This window comes from Salmo salar, chromosome ssa02 (genome assembly GCF_905237065.1).
Source record: "Salmo salar chromosome ssa02, Ssal_v3.1, whole genome shotgun sequence".
Lineage (NCBI taxonomy): Eukaryota > Metazoa > Chordata > Actinopteri > Salmoniformes > Salmonidae > Salmo > Salmo salar.
In genome coordinates this window covers 26,183,359-26,198,174 of record NC_059443.1, presented here as the reverse complement: position 1 = coordinate 26,198,174, position 14,816 = coordinate 26,183,359, and the positions used below count along the sequence as shown (strand labels likewise).

Sequence of the window (14,816 nt, the reverse complement as noted above, 5' to 3'; positions counted from 1 at the left end):
AGACTGCGTTCACGGTAAACGCTGCATATGTCGACTCAAATGGAAATTACCTTTAAATTACCTTTAAATTGAATCTAGGCCTTAGTCTCCACAGTTGACCAAAATAAGTTGAGTTGAGTCTTGCTTGTGTCATTGCTGACAGCCCACAACACTGAATTGAGCAAATTGATACATTTGTGTAACAATAAGTAAATACTTGACATTGAGTTGTAAAATGTTTACTCTTGTGAGTGGTAACCTCACTGGCACTCTGTGTAATGACAACCAGTAATACATGTCCTCTCAGATTAAGAATAGTCTCTTTCTGCTGCATTCTCATAACATTGTCAAATCTGTCTCTAAACTCTGATATGACTTATCCATACACACTGAATATACATACACTATCCTTCAGAAATGTATTAGAAATATTCCAAAATACAATTAGTGTCCATAATTTGGTGTTTATTTATGTATATTAAATATACAATTAAACAGGCAAAATAATGAATGATTTAAACTATCTGTTCTGCAGGTATTTAAAAAAGTAAGTCATTAGATGTATAGTTTTTCAAAATGTGTGTCATAAACATTGATGAATAAACAGCATTATGATATATCCCACAGGGCACAGGTGTCAATTCAACGTCTATTCCACATTGGTTCAACGCCATTTCATTGAAACGACGTGGAAACAACGTTGATTCAACCAGTGTGTCCCCAGTGGGATGTATCTCTTTGGAAAGTGCCTGTCACTGGCACCTATTGTATGTGGTCAAGGTTAGGATGATTTTGGGGGCTGGGGTTGAGAGAAGCGGTGGCTGTGGTGCTAGCCGGTGTTGAGGTGTCAGATCAGTTGATACGGTTGCCCAGGATGATGGCGTAGACAATGTACAGGACGATGACGGTGATGCCGATACCCAGGGCGGTGTGGTTCAGTATCCGCGCTAGACGAGAATTCTTCTCAGCAATCTGCTGGTGACCCTGGTTGTTGGCGTCTCTAGTCTGAGAGCAGGGAGAGAGGGAGGGAGGGAGGGAGGGAGTAAAGGATGGAGGGAGGGAGGGAGGGATGGAGGGTGGAAGGACGGAGGGTGGTAGCACAGAGGGATGGAAGGACAGAGGGATGGAGGGAGAGAGTGAGAGAGAGTTGTAATTGTTGTAATCGTCATTCAGGAAAAAGAGAGAGAGACTTCAATGGAGAGAGTTCAACGATGATTCAGTGCCATGCTCATATTTGATTGGAGTTATTTCAGGAGTTGCAGTATTAATTCACAAACACAATACTTAGCCAACATGCCAACAAAGTCAGAAAATAAAAACCAAAGAGGGACATTTTTCTCTCCCACTGCAGAGCATCTATAATATATCATATTAATACCTACTAGTGATGGTATAACAACTAGAATGCTGATTTCCTGTGGCCACACCTCAAGCAGCACTAAGTTGAAACAGCTGTGGATGGAGCACAAACATGGAGCTCTCTCCCCTAGCTACAGTCTTAGGAATGGTGCTATATTGTGAGACATATTTTGACACCTGTTATTATTTGTCTTGGGGGAAGAACAAGAGTTGACAGGCGATGTTAAACATTGAGTCAACTAACTGAAGTTTCAGTGTCCCTGACTCTCCTTGCCATTGACTTTACACTATAGACATCTCTGAGCAGCTGACTACAAGAGTCAGTATGAGTCACACACTAAGCAACAGTAAAGCTCTAAGAAAAAGTTGAACAGTATATGTGTGTCACATGTGGTGTTGGATGATTTTCTTTCTCCAAGTTAGGAAGAGTCTTGTGCCAAACAGGAAGTGGCTGTAAAACACAAACAACAGGCACCAAAATACCCACTCAAAGCATTATTGGGTAAGCAGCAGAAGCTAAAATTCTCAGAGTGAAATAAATGTAGCGTTTCTGCCACCTTAGTCCATGTTTACAAAAGAACAACATGACCTCCCACCCCCCTATAAGATCTCTCCCACTCAACAGTGACTGACTCAATTTAATTTAAGTCTCAATTTAATCAACCTCCCCCTAGTCACATGACGTTGTTAACATAGCCTCAATCTGTTTCCGTCCTCTGGTGAAATATTTGAGTTGGTTCCACAGCAGGGCGAGGGTTGACTTAAGGCTTTAGGCAGAGAGGTTCTGTGTTAATTTAGGGTAGTGAGAAGGCCTGCCTGCTATTGTAAACCCTCCTCCTGATTACTGACAGCTGGATCATAATTGTTTCTACACGGCTAGTTGGAGGAGAAGGGCTTGTTGGCTCTCTTAGCACTGGACAGTTGTTGTATTTCTGAAGGTCGGTGTACTTGCGTGTCTTGAATAATTTTCTGGGCACTCCACCAAAAGGTTTTCTTCCATTTCCTTGAGGTTCACAAGATTTCCTCCATCTCATCTGTCTGTCTGTATGCTCTTTTTGCCATGATATTGCAAAACTTGAAATACATATACAGTAGCCTATCCATTTACTAGGCTACTATGTACAATTAAATGAGAGATGTGCTTGGTAATTTGTTGTATGGAATATGAAACCATCACAGCCAGAAAAGGTGAGAAATACTGTATATTCTGGAATACTGTGAATTCTGGAACACTGTATATTCTGCAATGGTTATGAAAATAAAATAAATAGGAAAAATATTCCTATGTTTAGTTATAAGATTGTCTTATTATTTTAGATTCTGAAAATAAAACATATTTTTGCTCTTCTCACTGATGGCAAATAGTTGCGTTCTTGTTAATATGTTTTCCTGTTAAATTTGTCTTATTTTCATCATATCCCCCATTCGCACAAAGTACTCACTTGCAAGCTTGCAATACAGTATTTCAACCACTAGCAGATGTAAGTATGCATGGTCTGAAGTTTGCAGGGAGGTGAGTACATTCTCACGTCAAGTACATTTTTAAAAATAAAACTTGCACATGCACATTTTGGGGTATATTTTGTATGCACGGTTTATAAATGAGGCTTCAGAAACCTACTGGAAGCTTGACTCCATTCACTTACCCACGTAATACTGATTTCCTCAATGGCCTCTATCAGCACTGCAGCATATTGTCCATATGACTCATCATAATCTAATCTGTCGAGCCAGGCTCCTTGAAAACCACATTATATTCAATACCAACTAAAGCCTAAATAAAATATTCTGAACAATTAACTGGTTATTCGAGGGTTTTATAAAATATAAAATACTGTATATGCAATCTGTGATTTGTTCTAAGCAATGTGGCGAGTGCAATTGGACTAAAGTGAACATTTCATGAATTGTTTTTGTGGAGGATCTATAACTGAACACATTGTATGGTGTTTGTGTGTGACCTAATGGAGAGGGAGGGGCAGGATGTGAGATGGGTGATATGTGAGAAAATCCCAAGATCGAACATAATCAGATCATTGTGGGAGTCTGTCTTTCTAATCTCTGTGACATAAAGGGTCTTCTCAGTGACAGTACAGAAATACTGGTGAATAGGCCATCCATTGAGCGACCCAGGGAGCATTTCTATATTTTTTGGGGTCATTTAGCAGACAATCTTATCCGGAGTGACTTTGCACAGGTCCCAGGTGGGAATCAAACCCAGAACCCTGGCATTGCAAGCGCCATGCTCTACCAAATTAGCCACATGGGACTACTATTGATTTACACTGTCAACAGATTTCTGCTCTTCTCTGTAACTGAAGAGAAGGTTGTCAACGTGTAGTCAACTTTGTTCTAAGGGCAGAAAGAATCTGATTGGTTTAGGGAAGAACAAATCCGATTGGTTTCTAAAAGGTCAATGGGCAGAGTTTAACAGATGCACATCTTGAAATCATAGCGGAGGTTTGAACTGAGCATCTTGTAAATAAAACTTTGAGTTAAAAGTTGTAACGTTTTGAAATAATTGTTATGATACAGTAGTCAGACAAATGTGACAACATCTCTTAGACTTGAAGCAAAGAGTAAATTGTAGCAAGCTAGCAGCAACATGCTAAGCTAATCAGAGCAAGCTAGCTAGATAAGCATTTAGCAACCTCTTAGCTACTTATGTTGAATTAATAGATATACAAGTATGTCAGCTAACATTTGTTTTGTTGAAATGTTAAGGTGAAATGAAAAAAATGGACAGTTATGGACAGTTAAAATGCTAAGCTAAACAGAGCTAGTTGGCTAGCAGATATCTATCTCATACTAATGTTAAGTCATAGAATAGAGCTAACCGGCTAATCTGGTTTCCTTGACAATACAGTTGAATAACCCCATTGCGTACATATTTGCGCATCCGTGGCATTCAAACGAGGCTGCAGTTCATAGTCACTTTAATAACTCTACCTACATGTACATAATTACCTCAATTACCTAGACACCATGCCCCCCCGCACATTGACACATTGACACATTGACTCTGTACCGGTACCCCCTGTATATAGCCCCACTATTGTTATTTACTGTTGCACTTTAATTATTTGTTATTAATATCTCTTACTTTTTTAGGGATATTCTTAAAACTGCATTGTTGGTTAAGGGCTTGTAAGCATTTCACTGTCAGGTCTACTACACCTGTTGTATTCGGCGCATGTGACAAATAAAATTTGATTTGATTTATTACTTTTTGGGGGTTCTAAAATAAGGTCAATTGTACGTTACAGAGCAATGTACAGAAGTGCGTTAGCTTAGTAACTACATCCTTTCTTATTCCACTAAGAAATAATCAATGAATCAATATTTACAAGAGTAGACCAAAAACAAACTCTACCAAATTCTACCTAATGTACAGTATGTACATGAGGGTAGAGTAGGGTACTGTCAGTAATGAGATAAGAGGGATGAGTGTGTATAAACAATGGGTGGACAGATAAAGTGGCTATCAAAGGGTTAACTGAAACAATGCTGTTGATATTTTCATTGACAGCTAAGTCTCTACACTTCACCTAAAATATGACAGAAACATTTGGAGTGTGGACTGTATTAATTGGAGAATTACTTGGAGTGGAACACAGAAGTTGTGTGGTTTGATGCACCTGGGCTCTCCCTTAAATTATTCTCCCTTAAATTACCTCATTCTCAGCCACTTTCCCTTTTCACCACATGTTGCTTATAGGTTCAGTTTAACACATACTGGATTCATGCCACTAACGGTCCTGCTTACAAAGGAGCTGTGTTCGACAATGTTTCAAATTCATAGATTCGTTAGTTGTAATTGTGATTGGTTATGTTTTTCTAGTCTAAGGCATGGCCACTATAACTTATTTTCCGCATCTCTGTTTCCTCAAAGTGCACTCTGTGACGTTAAACACAAAAAATCTGAGCCTAAAAGACAAACTGATAAAAAAGAATGTCATAAACGGATGTCTGAGATAAAGCAAACAGCCAAATGTTGAAGTACCATTCTCAACATGTCATGACAGTCACAATAAAGATATCATTCACAATGAAGTTCAGGGTTTAGAGCAAATACCAACAGCGTAAGCAACATCCTCTTTGGACCTGTGGTAATGGCCCTATTCATTCCCAACAACCCATGGGGCCCAGATAGGGGACGCTTCATAAAAGGAGGCTGGGGTATCCTAGCAAGTGGGGTTAATATAGTTAGTGTGTGTAATCATTTTCTGATAATGCCAGAGTACAGTATAAATAATATTAAAATAATAACTGTGTAAGCACCGTTTTCTTCAGAATGTTACAAAGACAGGAAAATATGCTTAATGGATTACTAAATGAACTTGAAACTTGTCAAGGGAAACAACAGACAAGCGACTCCTTTTGAAGACAATTGCCAGGAAATTGTGTGCAATCTCCAAAAGGGATCTGTTCATCGTCCTGTCCTTATTTCATGGCAAATCACGCTACAACATTTCAAAACATACTGACTGGAAAACACACAGCCTGCGACACACAGACACAAATCTAAAAACACTTTCAGCCGTAGACACGTAACCACACATAAGCACGAGCACACACACAAGCACGAGCACACACATACAGACAAGCACGAGCACACACACACACACACACACACAGACACGCAAACAAGCTCTCACACACACACACACTCTCTCACACACACACACACACACACACACACACACACACACACACACACACACACACACACACACACACACACACACTAGCATGAGCACGCGCACACGAGCACACACACAAGCACGAGCGCACACACACACACACAATAGCTTCTTTCTGCTCTCTGATTACGCCCTCTTGTCCGCCATGTTAGAAAGGCCCCACTGTGTGAATGTTGAATTTCCTGTTGCACTCCCCTCCCCAGGCCTGTACCTCTGTTGACCCTCCCACAGGCTTTTTCCCCTCCTCCTTCCCCTACCAGATAACCTGGCGCAAATCCCAAACACAACAGACCCTAAGCTCAGCTATAAGGCAACTCCCCCTCTCGCGGGTTAGGCCAGGAAAAACATGCTGAAATGTGGAAAATCCTATAAATCAAAACATAACAATATCCTGCATAGATTTCCAACTAACCTCAAACAATCCAAACTCAATAAAATAGGGAATGCAACTATCTACAGTGCATTCAGAATGTATTCAGACCCCTTCACTTTTTCCACATTATTTACATTACAGCCTTATTCTAAAATGGATTAAATACAACATTTTCCTCATCAATCTACACACAATACCCCATAATGACAAAGTGAAAACAGGTTTAGAAATTTTGCAAATTTATTACAAATAAAAAATAGAAATACCTTATTCACATAAGTATTCAGACCCTTTACTATCTGACTCCAAATTGAGCTCAGGTGCATCCTGTTTCCATTGATCATCCTTGAGATGTTTCTACAACTTGATTGGAGTCCACCTGTGGTAAATTCAATTGATTGGACATGATTTGGAAAGGCACACACCTGTCTATATAAGATCCCACAGTTGACAGTGCATGTCAGAGCAGAATTGTTCTGAGACAGGATGGTGTCGAGGCACAGATCTGGGGAAGGGTACCAAAACAATTCTACAGCAATGAAGGTCCCTGAGAACACAATGGCCTCCATCATTCTTAAATGGAAGAAGTTTGGAGCCACCAAGACTCTTCCTAGAGCTGGCCGCCCGAACAAACTGAGCAATCGGGGGAGAAGGGCCTTCATCAGGGAGGCAACCAAGAACCCGATGGTAACTCTGACAGAGCTCCAGAGCTCCTCTGTGGAGATGGGAGAACCTTCCAGAAGGGCAATCATTTCTGCAGCACTCCACCAATCAGGCCTTTTTGGAAGCCACTGTCATAGTGTTGTATGTAGGTGGCAGGGAAGTCAGGCGCAGGAGAAACCAACTTGGTTAAACTGGAGTATTTTAATTAACAACAAAAAAATAAATCCAAAACCAAAGTACACAAATAACACCGATACAAAATACACGTGTCCATAACTCACAAACAATCACCGACAAGGACATGAGGGAAAACAGATGGTTAAATACACAACATGTAATGAATGGGATTGGACCAGGTGTGTAGGAAGACAAGACAAATTACTACTAGAGCTGGCCCGCCGGTATTATACAGCGCATTCACCGCTAATACTACGAATCCCATAATGCTCTGCTGTTGTTTTCACGCGCCAATCAGGACAGGACCCAGAAACGCCCTCTCCTCTGTGACAGTAGTCATAGCAACATAGACGCTACAACTGTCAGCGCGCTATCCCTTCCCAAAAATGGCGAAAAGAAAGGCAGAAAACAGGAGCTTTCTGGACAAGTGGGAGGCAGAATATCTGTTTACATATGTAAAAGACAAACCTTTTTGTCTTGTTTGTGGAGTCAACGTGGCTGTAAGTAAGGAGTACAACATTAGACGACACTATGAAACGAAACACCATGACAAATACAAGGACCTGGACATGACTCAAAGGAGCCAGAAAGTAGAGGAGATGAAAAGAAGTTTGGTTTCACAACAGAATATGTTCAAAAAAGCCACATCACAAAGTGAGGCTGCTGTAAAGGCTAGTTATATAGTGGCAGCAGAGATCGCAAAATCAGCCCGGCCCTTTAATGAGGGAGAGTTCGTGAAAAAGTGCATGATGAAAGTTTGTGACCTCGTATACTCAGAGAAAAAGCAAGCATTTTCAAACGTGAGCCTGAGCAGGAACACAGTAGCTGATCACACATGTGATCTTGCCACCAATCTGTATGACCAGCTGATGGAAAAGGGAAAAGATGTGTAACTGAAATAAAGCTGCCGTGGGATAAACTCGTTGGATTAACGACAGATGGTGCGCCAGCGATGTGCGGTAAAAAGAGTGGACTGGTGGGCATGGTTCGGGAGAAGATGCGGGAAGAGAACTGTGCAGGTGAGCTAACTGTTTACCACTGCATCATACATCAGGAATCACTGTGTGCCAAAGCCCTAAAGATGGAACATGTTATGACCACAGTAACACAGGTAGTTAACTTTATAAGAGCCAAAGGTCTGAATCACCGCCAGTTTAAATTTTTTCTAGAGGAGTGTGGTTCGGAATACGCAGACGTGCCGTATCACACAGAGGTGAGATGGCTAAGCAGAGGAAAAGTACTGAACAGATGTTTCGAGCTGCGTGAGGAAATATGTCAATTCCTGGAAACCAAAGGGAAGGATACAGCAGAGCTCCGGGAGCAAAAGTTCTGTGTGAGCTGGCCTTTCTCTGTGACATCTCGAGCCATCTCGATGCGCTAAACCTGCAGCTTCAGGGGCGGGGGCGCATCATCACAGACATGTACGCTGCAGTGAGGGCCTTTAAAACTAAACTGTGCCTGTGGGAGAATCAGATGCTGCAAGGAAACCCTTGCCATTTTCCCTGCTGCCAAACCATAAAAGCGCAGATCTCTACCGCCGTGTTCCCATGCGCACAGTTTGCTGAAAAACTCAGTGTTCTCGCCGCTGAGTTTAGCCGGCGATTTGCCGACTTCGATGTCCAGAAATGTAGGTTTGAACTGCTTAGTAATCCCTTCGCAGTTGATGTGGAAAATGCACCAACCAACATCCAAATGGAGCTGATTGAACTCCAGTGCAACGACACGCTGAAGTCAAAGTATGATGCTGTGGGCGCCGCACAGTTTCCACGGTTCATCCCTGACACAATGCCTCAGCTCCGCACCCAAGCTGCTCAGATGCTCTCCATGTTCGGCAGCACTTATCTATGCGAGCAACTTTTCTCCTCAATGAAGATGACCAAAACAACTCACAGGAGACGTCTGACTGATGAACACCTTCGCCGATACTGAGGATTTCTTCAGCTCAGAGCCTGAGCCCAGACATTGATGAACTAGCATCCAAGAAGAGATGCCAGGTATCTGGCTTGGGCACATCAGATTAGATCAGTGTGCAATAATTAACGTTTTCTTTGTGCACTTTTTCTTGCTACAAGGCATGGGCTTGAATGGTTGATTGATTTATTATCATTTTATTTGTAAAATTATTAGCCAGTGGAAAAAGTTTATTTTGGTATTTAAATCAGAAGGCTGCAAATAGAAAAGAGGCATACGATTTTTATTTAAATTTTATTTATTTAATAAATGAATGCCATTGATGTGTTTTTTCATTTGAAATTCGATTTTACATGTCTCCACAATTAAATTATATATTGTATGGTAATAAGCGATGCTTGTTCCATATTCAATGTTAAAGCAAAACTTGTTTGGGTCCATATTAAAAGGTTCATTTGTTCAATGTTGGCCCGTGACTTTGTTCAGGTTTTACATTTTGGCCCACTGGGTATTTGAGTTTGACACCCCTGCTGTAATCACTGCCAAAAGTGCTTCAACAAAGTACTGAGTAAAGGGTCTGAATACTTATGTAAATGTGATATTTCTGTTTTTTATTTGTTATAAATTTACAAAAAATTCCCCAAAACATTTTTTCTTTGTCATTATGGGTTATTGTGTGTAGATTGATGGGGGGAAAAACTATTTAATCCATTTTAGAATAACGCTGTAATGTAACAAAATGTGGAAAAAGTTAAGGGGTCTGAATACTTTCCGAATGCACTGTATGTAATCCAAGGGAATCATTTCCACAACAGTAGCCGGCAGGAAATAGGAAGTCATAATTTCCCCAGCTTTCTCATACAGGACATAACTCCATACCTCCTTTTCTTTCTACATTTATTTTTAAGGAAGAAACAATGTACAGTAACACATTCTTTGGAACATACATTTTCCTAGATACATAACTTCTTTCTATCTCTCCCTGTCTGGGAATAGTTTTAAGATGGGCCGGTAGTGTACTCTATGTGAGTGGGCATTAAGTGTAAGTGCAAGTCAGACAGAGCTGCTGACTGGGAGAGACAGAAGAGAAAACTGTGTTTGCAGTGCGGCTTGTCACCTCTGTACGCAGTGCCCACCAAACACTGGCAACTGCAGCTTGCCGCAACTGAGTCAGGGTGGGAAGGGCTCGGGGTGGGATAGTCATGCCCAAGCTCTCTGGCAGAGCGTCAAGTAGCCTCTTAGAGAGATAATACACCACTCACCCATTATGTCTCCTCCAGGTCTGAACTGGGTGTGGTCATGCCTACTCTCTCAACTGTTTACTATAAGTAGGCCATTATTCCATTATATTTATCACAATTTCTATTCTAGTTAGTGCATTATCTTTTACCAGATCTAATGTGTTATAATCTCCTACATTAATTTCACATTTCCACAAACTTCAAAGTGTTTCCTTTCAAATAGTACCAGTAATATACATATCCTTGCTTCAGGTCAAGAGCTACAGGCAGTTAGATTTGGGTATGTCATTTTAGATGAAAATGGGAAAAAAGGGTCAGATCCTTAAGAGGTTTAAAGCATCAAATCAAACCTAGGTCTGACAGATTGATTCCAGAGTATCTTCTGGATGCCTTCATGCTGTCTGTCCCCAGATAGCCTTTTCAGTTGTGTAAAACTGGAGAGAAAAAAAACTACAGAAACAACAGTCTGTTGTTTGTGTTGATACCCAAAAGATAAGGAGGCATGAATTTGTTTTCCCAATGACTTTAGGGTGTTGTACAGATAAGAATCAGCTCTGGTTGCTTCAGTTTAGGAGAAAATGGAACATAACTTTATGGCAATGAGTCATGGATATGAGATTACAAGAGCATGCCAAGATGATCCACTCTGTGATGTGGGTCGTTCCACCAAAAATGTTTTAAACCTAATTTTAACATTATGTCATAATGAGCACATGTTCAACTTAATATAAAACATGTTTTCCCACCTCAAGGTTAAATAAAAAAAATACTATAGTAAGTGATGTAAGAATATTTGAAGATAAGTACACAACGCAGAGGATTAAAGGTCAAGAGGGAAATAATGATCAATGGAAATAGCTGTTTTTCTGTAATAGGGAAACATTGATTAATGGGTCAGAGACATGGATGGAATTTCAGTCCGGGACTCATAGCTACATGTGGAAAGTTCTAATTGGTTCAAATTTTCTATACATTGAGCCTGAAACGAGCTACTTGTTATTTGGCCATTGGCCCAATTTTACTGCAAGGAATTCTAAATGGTTAACCACAGGCTAGGGTTGGGTCCTGTTACATCCTGTCTCTTTGTTCTGTGGAGAATCACTGAGGACAGGGAAGAAGGAACATCTGTCATCTACTTTCCAGCATAACAACTATGACGTGTTCTTTTTTTTTGTTGCTTTGGGGTCTGTGTTATTGAAGAATAACATCAACTGCTAACAGTGCCTATTAATATACTTTAAGTGCCAACAGGTATGATCGTTACACTGTAAATCCCCTTGTTACATGGGAAATGGAAGTTTGTTGTGTTCAACAGGGAGGGGCAATTGAATGCAAGCTTCACAATGTTTATTATTATTGTGAAAACATTTCTAGCCTGTCTATCTATGTGTAACACTGTTGACCTGTTATGCTCAACCCACTCAGTTTTCCACCACAAAACACCAGAATATGGTCAAAAAGAGTAGACGAGCTCATCTGCTTTTACACAATTATTTGACTATTAGATGTTCAATGTTTCTTTTGAAAATAATATTTAAAAAGGAATAGTTTCACCATATTAAAACGAGAGGCTATGTAACAGGCTTGACCTTTAAATGAGGGACAGGTTGTTGTTTTTTTCTCCCTTAAAATGAATTACTAATCACAAAATAAATAATCATCTACAGAAATGACGTTGTGAAAGTAACAAAATAGTTAGAGCTTTATAATGGTGAAAAATTTGAGAGATGTTGGCGTTAAGTGCGTTAAAATGCACAGAGAGACGGGTCAAAACGCAGAAAATGTGCGCTTTAGCAAGTCTTTATTTATATATAAAATGTTATTTATTGAATATTCCATGCGGCCCCAAAAGTAATTATTTATCATGAGAGGGCCATAAACAATAACTAGTAATTCTACATACTCAAAGAAAGGTTAACATCTCACCTTTCTGGCAAAAATAGTTGCTGAAGTGTAGTCACTTTTGAGGACATAAGCTCAAGTACAAACACAGTACAAATATGAAAATAGGAAATATTTGACAGTATATAATAGCTCTTGACTTGCCCAGGAGAGGAGGAACTTTACTGCGTGAATATGTCTATGATGGATGTGGATGAAGTGAATTCACCAGCACATTGTTCAACCTCAGTTGATGTTGTTTTTACATTTGAAGTCATCCACTGGGTTTTGATACTTGATAATAAGCCACTGTCTCATTGTAAATAAAGATGCCCATAATAACATCTTAGAGGTCTTCAACCTCCTTTCTCTCTTTACCAGGCTTTGACCCAGATGTTTCCACCATTACCCACATTGATCTATATGAGTCATACCTGGTCAACAATTAGCTGTCTATCCTGATATGCGTTTGTAATCCCAGTAAGTAAGTAAAGAGACTTGCTATGTGCCCACAAAATGAGGTGGAAACTGAGATGTATTTCCTAACCTCCTGCCAATCGTATGACCATATTAGAAATACATATTTCCCTCAGATTACACAGACCCACAAAGAATTTGAAAACAAATCCACAGTGTACAATCTGTAAAATACCACAGTGTGCAATCATAGCAGCAAGATTTGTGACCTGTTGCCAAAAGAAAAGGGCAACCAGTGAAAAACACACATCATTGTAAATACAACCTATATTTATGTTTTATTTATTTTCCCTTTTGTACTTTAACTATTTGCACATCATTACAACACTGTACATAGACATAATGACATTTTAAATGTCTTTATTCTTTTGTAACTTTTGTAAGTGTAATGTTTACTGTACATTTTTTATTGTCTATTCAACTTTTGTTTATTATCTATTTAACTGGCTTTGGCAATTTAAACATATGTTTCCCATGCCAATAAAGCCCCTTAAATTGAAATTGACTTGGATAGACCAGGGTTTCCAGCCCTTTCCTACCCCTCTTCTCAGTGTGTCTGTCCATTAGAGGGTGAGGTTTGGCAAAGGACAAGATGGAGGGTTGTTGGAGTTCTCCTTTCGTCTTCTGCAATTTGATAATCCCAGAATACCTTTTAAATGTTGAATACCTCCCCCTCTTACGTCACTGACAGTCAAGGCACCCGCATCATCACCCATATTCCGGGAAGGGTCCCTCCCTTTCTTACACACACTCTCCCCGATTCCCACTCCGCTCCCCATCTCCCCTCCCCAGATCCCATTAAACCAACCTATCCTCAGGACCTTATTCAAAACAGAACTCAAGACTGTGAGACACCCACACTGTAAGGCCAAAACTATCACAAACATGTCCCTCTCCCCAGCTATGCAGCCCACCACCAAGTCAAAAGTCAGATCACTGACTCTAAAGAGAGAGAGAGAGAGAGGCGGGCCCTTATTTAAACAAAACCGGTAACTGGGTTTCTTGGATAATGCTAAAAAAAGACTAGAGTGAGAAATACACTACTGACTACTCTACAAAATGAAACAAGTTATGTTCTGTGGATTATTTGGGATACAGCTCTACTAGAAACACATTTGTCTACATTACATTTGAATACTCTTAAAACAGCAATAAAAGTCCCACTCACCGAGATGGAGTAGATAAGTGCAGCAATGCCAAGTGGCAGGCAGCAGCACAGCATGGTGAAAATGGAGTAGCCCAGGTAGTCTGGCAGAGGGTAAGGCAGAGCTCCATGGGTAACAAACACCGTAGGCTGGACTGTGACGGTGGACTGGGGGTACTGTCCCGGGGGGTACTGTCCCTGGTGGTATGGCTGGCTGTAAGGGGCCCCGGGAGCTCCTCCATACTGTGGCGGTGGTGCGTAGCCCTGGGGATTGGGGGGGTAGCCTGCTGGTGCTTGGTAGCCTGCTGGTGCGGGGTATCCTGCGTTGGGGTACTGGGGGTGGTCCTGGTAGGGTGGAGGAGCTGGTTGTCCCATCCCAGACTTCTCATCTGGGTTCCAGCCTGGTGGTGGGGCGTTTGGCATCTTGTTGGGATCCATTTTTTTGTGCTGTTGGTGATTTGTTTCCCTTTTATCTTTCTTCTCTCTTTCTTTATTTTGTGCCTCCTCTCAATCTCTCCAAGCGTTCTTATGTGTCTCTCTTCCTAAACTGTCTGCCTGCCTACAAGCTGAGTAAAGCAAGCAATTACACTCTCTATTCCCCTCCCCTGTCCGTCCCTGGCAGCTCAATAGGCTTAGAGGAGGCCTGTGTGGGTGAGCTGACAGGGAACGGTTAGGGGTGGGGAAAGACTGAGTAGCTGACTGGAGTCAAATAACAACTCTAGCGGTCAGGCAGAAATGCTGTCCATCTAATGCGGAGGTACCATAGTCTGGATAGGAGTTGGGCGCAACCCCATGGTGATATTTTGAACTACACCAGTAACAGTCACATTGAATTATTGTACTTATTGATGACTCATCAGTGCAAATGTTCAGAGAAATTCAAGTACTTATTTTCTTTGATATGCAAA

The 14,816-nt window shown here is 40.8% G+C and overlaps 1 protein-coding gene across 1 annotated transcript; it reads right to left on the bottom strand.

The window, feature by feature from the left end:
• Positions 1-202: 202 nt before the first annotated feature.
• LOC106577754 (annexin A7) lies at positions 203-14,558 on the bottom strand. The gene is made up of 2 exons (XM_014156076.2): positions 13,933-14,558; positions 203-984 (listed from the first exon to the last, which is right to left on the bottom strand). Exons 1-2 carry the CDS (start codon positions 14,344-14,346, stop codon positions 832-834), a joined length of 567 nt encoding a protein of 188 aa, XP_014011551.1. The 5' UTR covers positions 14,347-14,558; the 3' UTR covers positions 203-831.
• Positions 14,559-14,816: the final 258 nt, after the last annotated feature.

Excerpts from the sequence above, each read along its gene's own strand:
- LOC106577754 (XM_014156076.2), bottom strand. The coding sequence starts at position 14,346 with ATGGATCCCAACAAGATGCCAAACGCCCCACCACCAGGCTGGAACCCA. Across the intron at positions 985-13,932 it reads CACTTATCTACTCCATCTCG|ACTAGAGACGCCAACAACCA; the intron begins GTGAGTGGGACT and ends CCCTGCTCTCAG.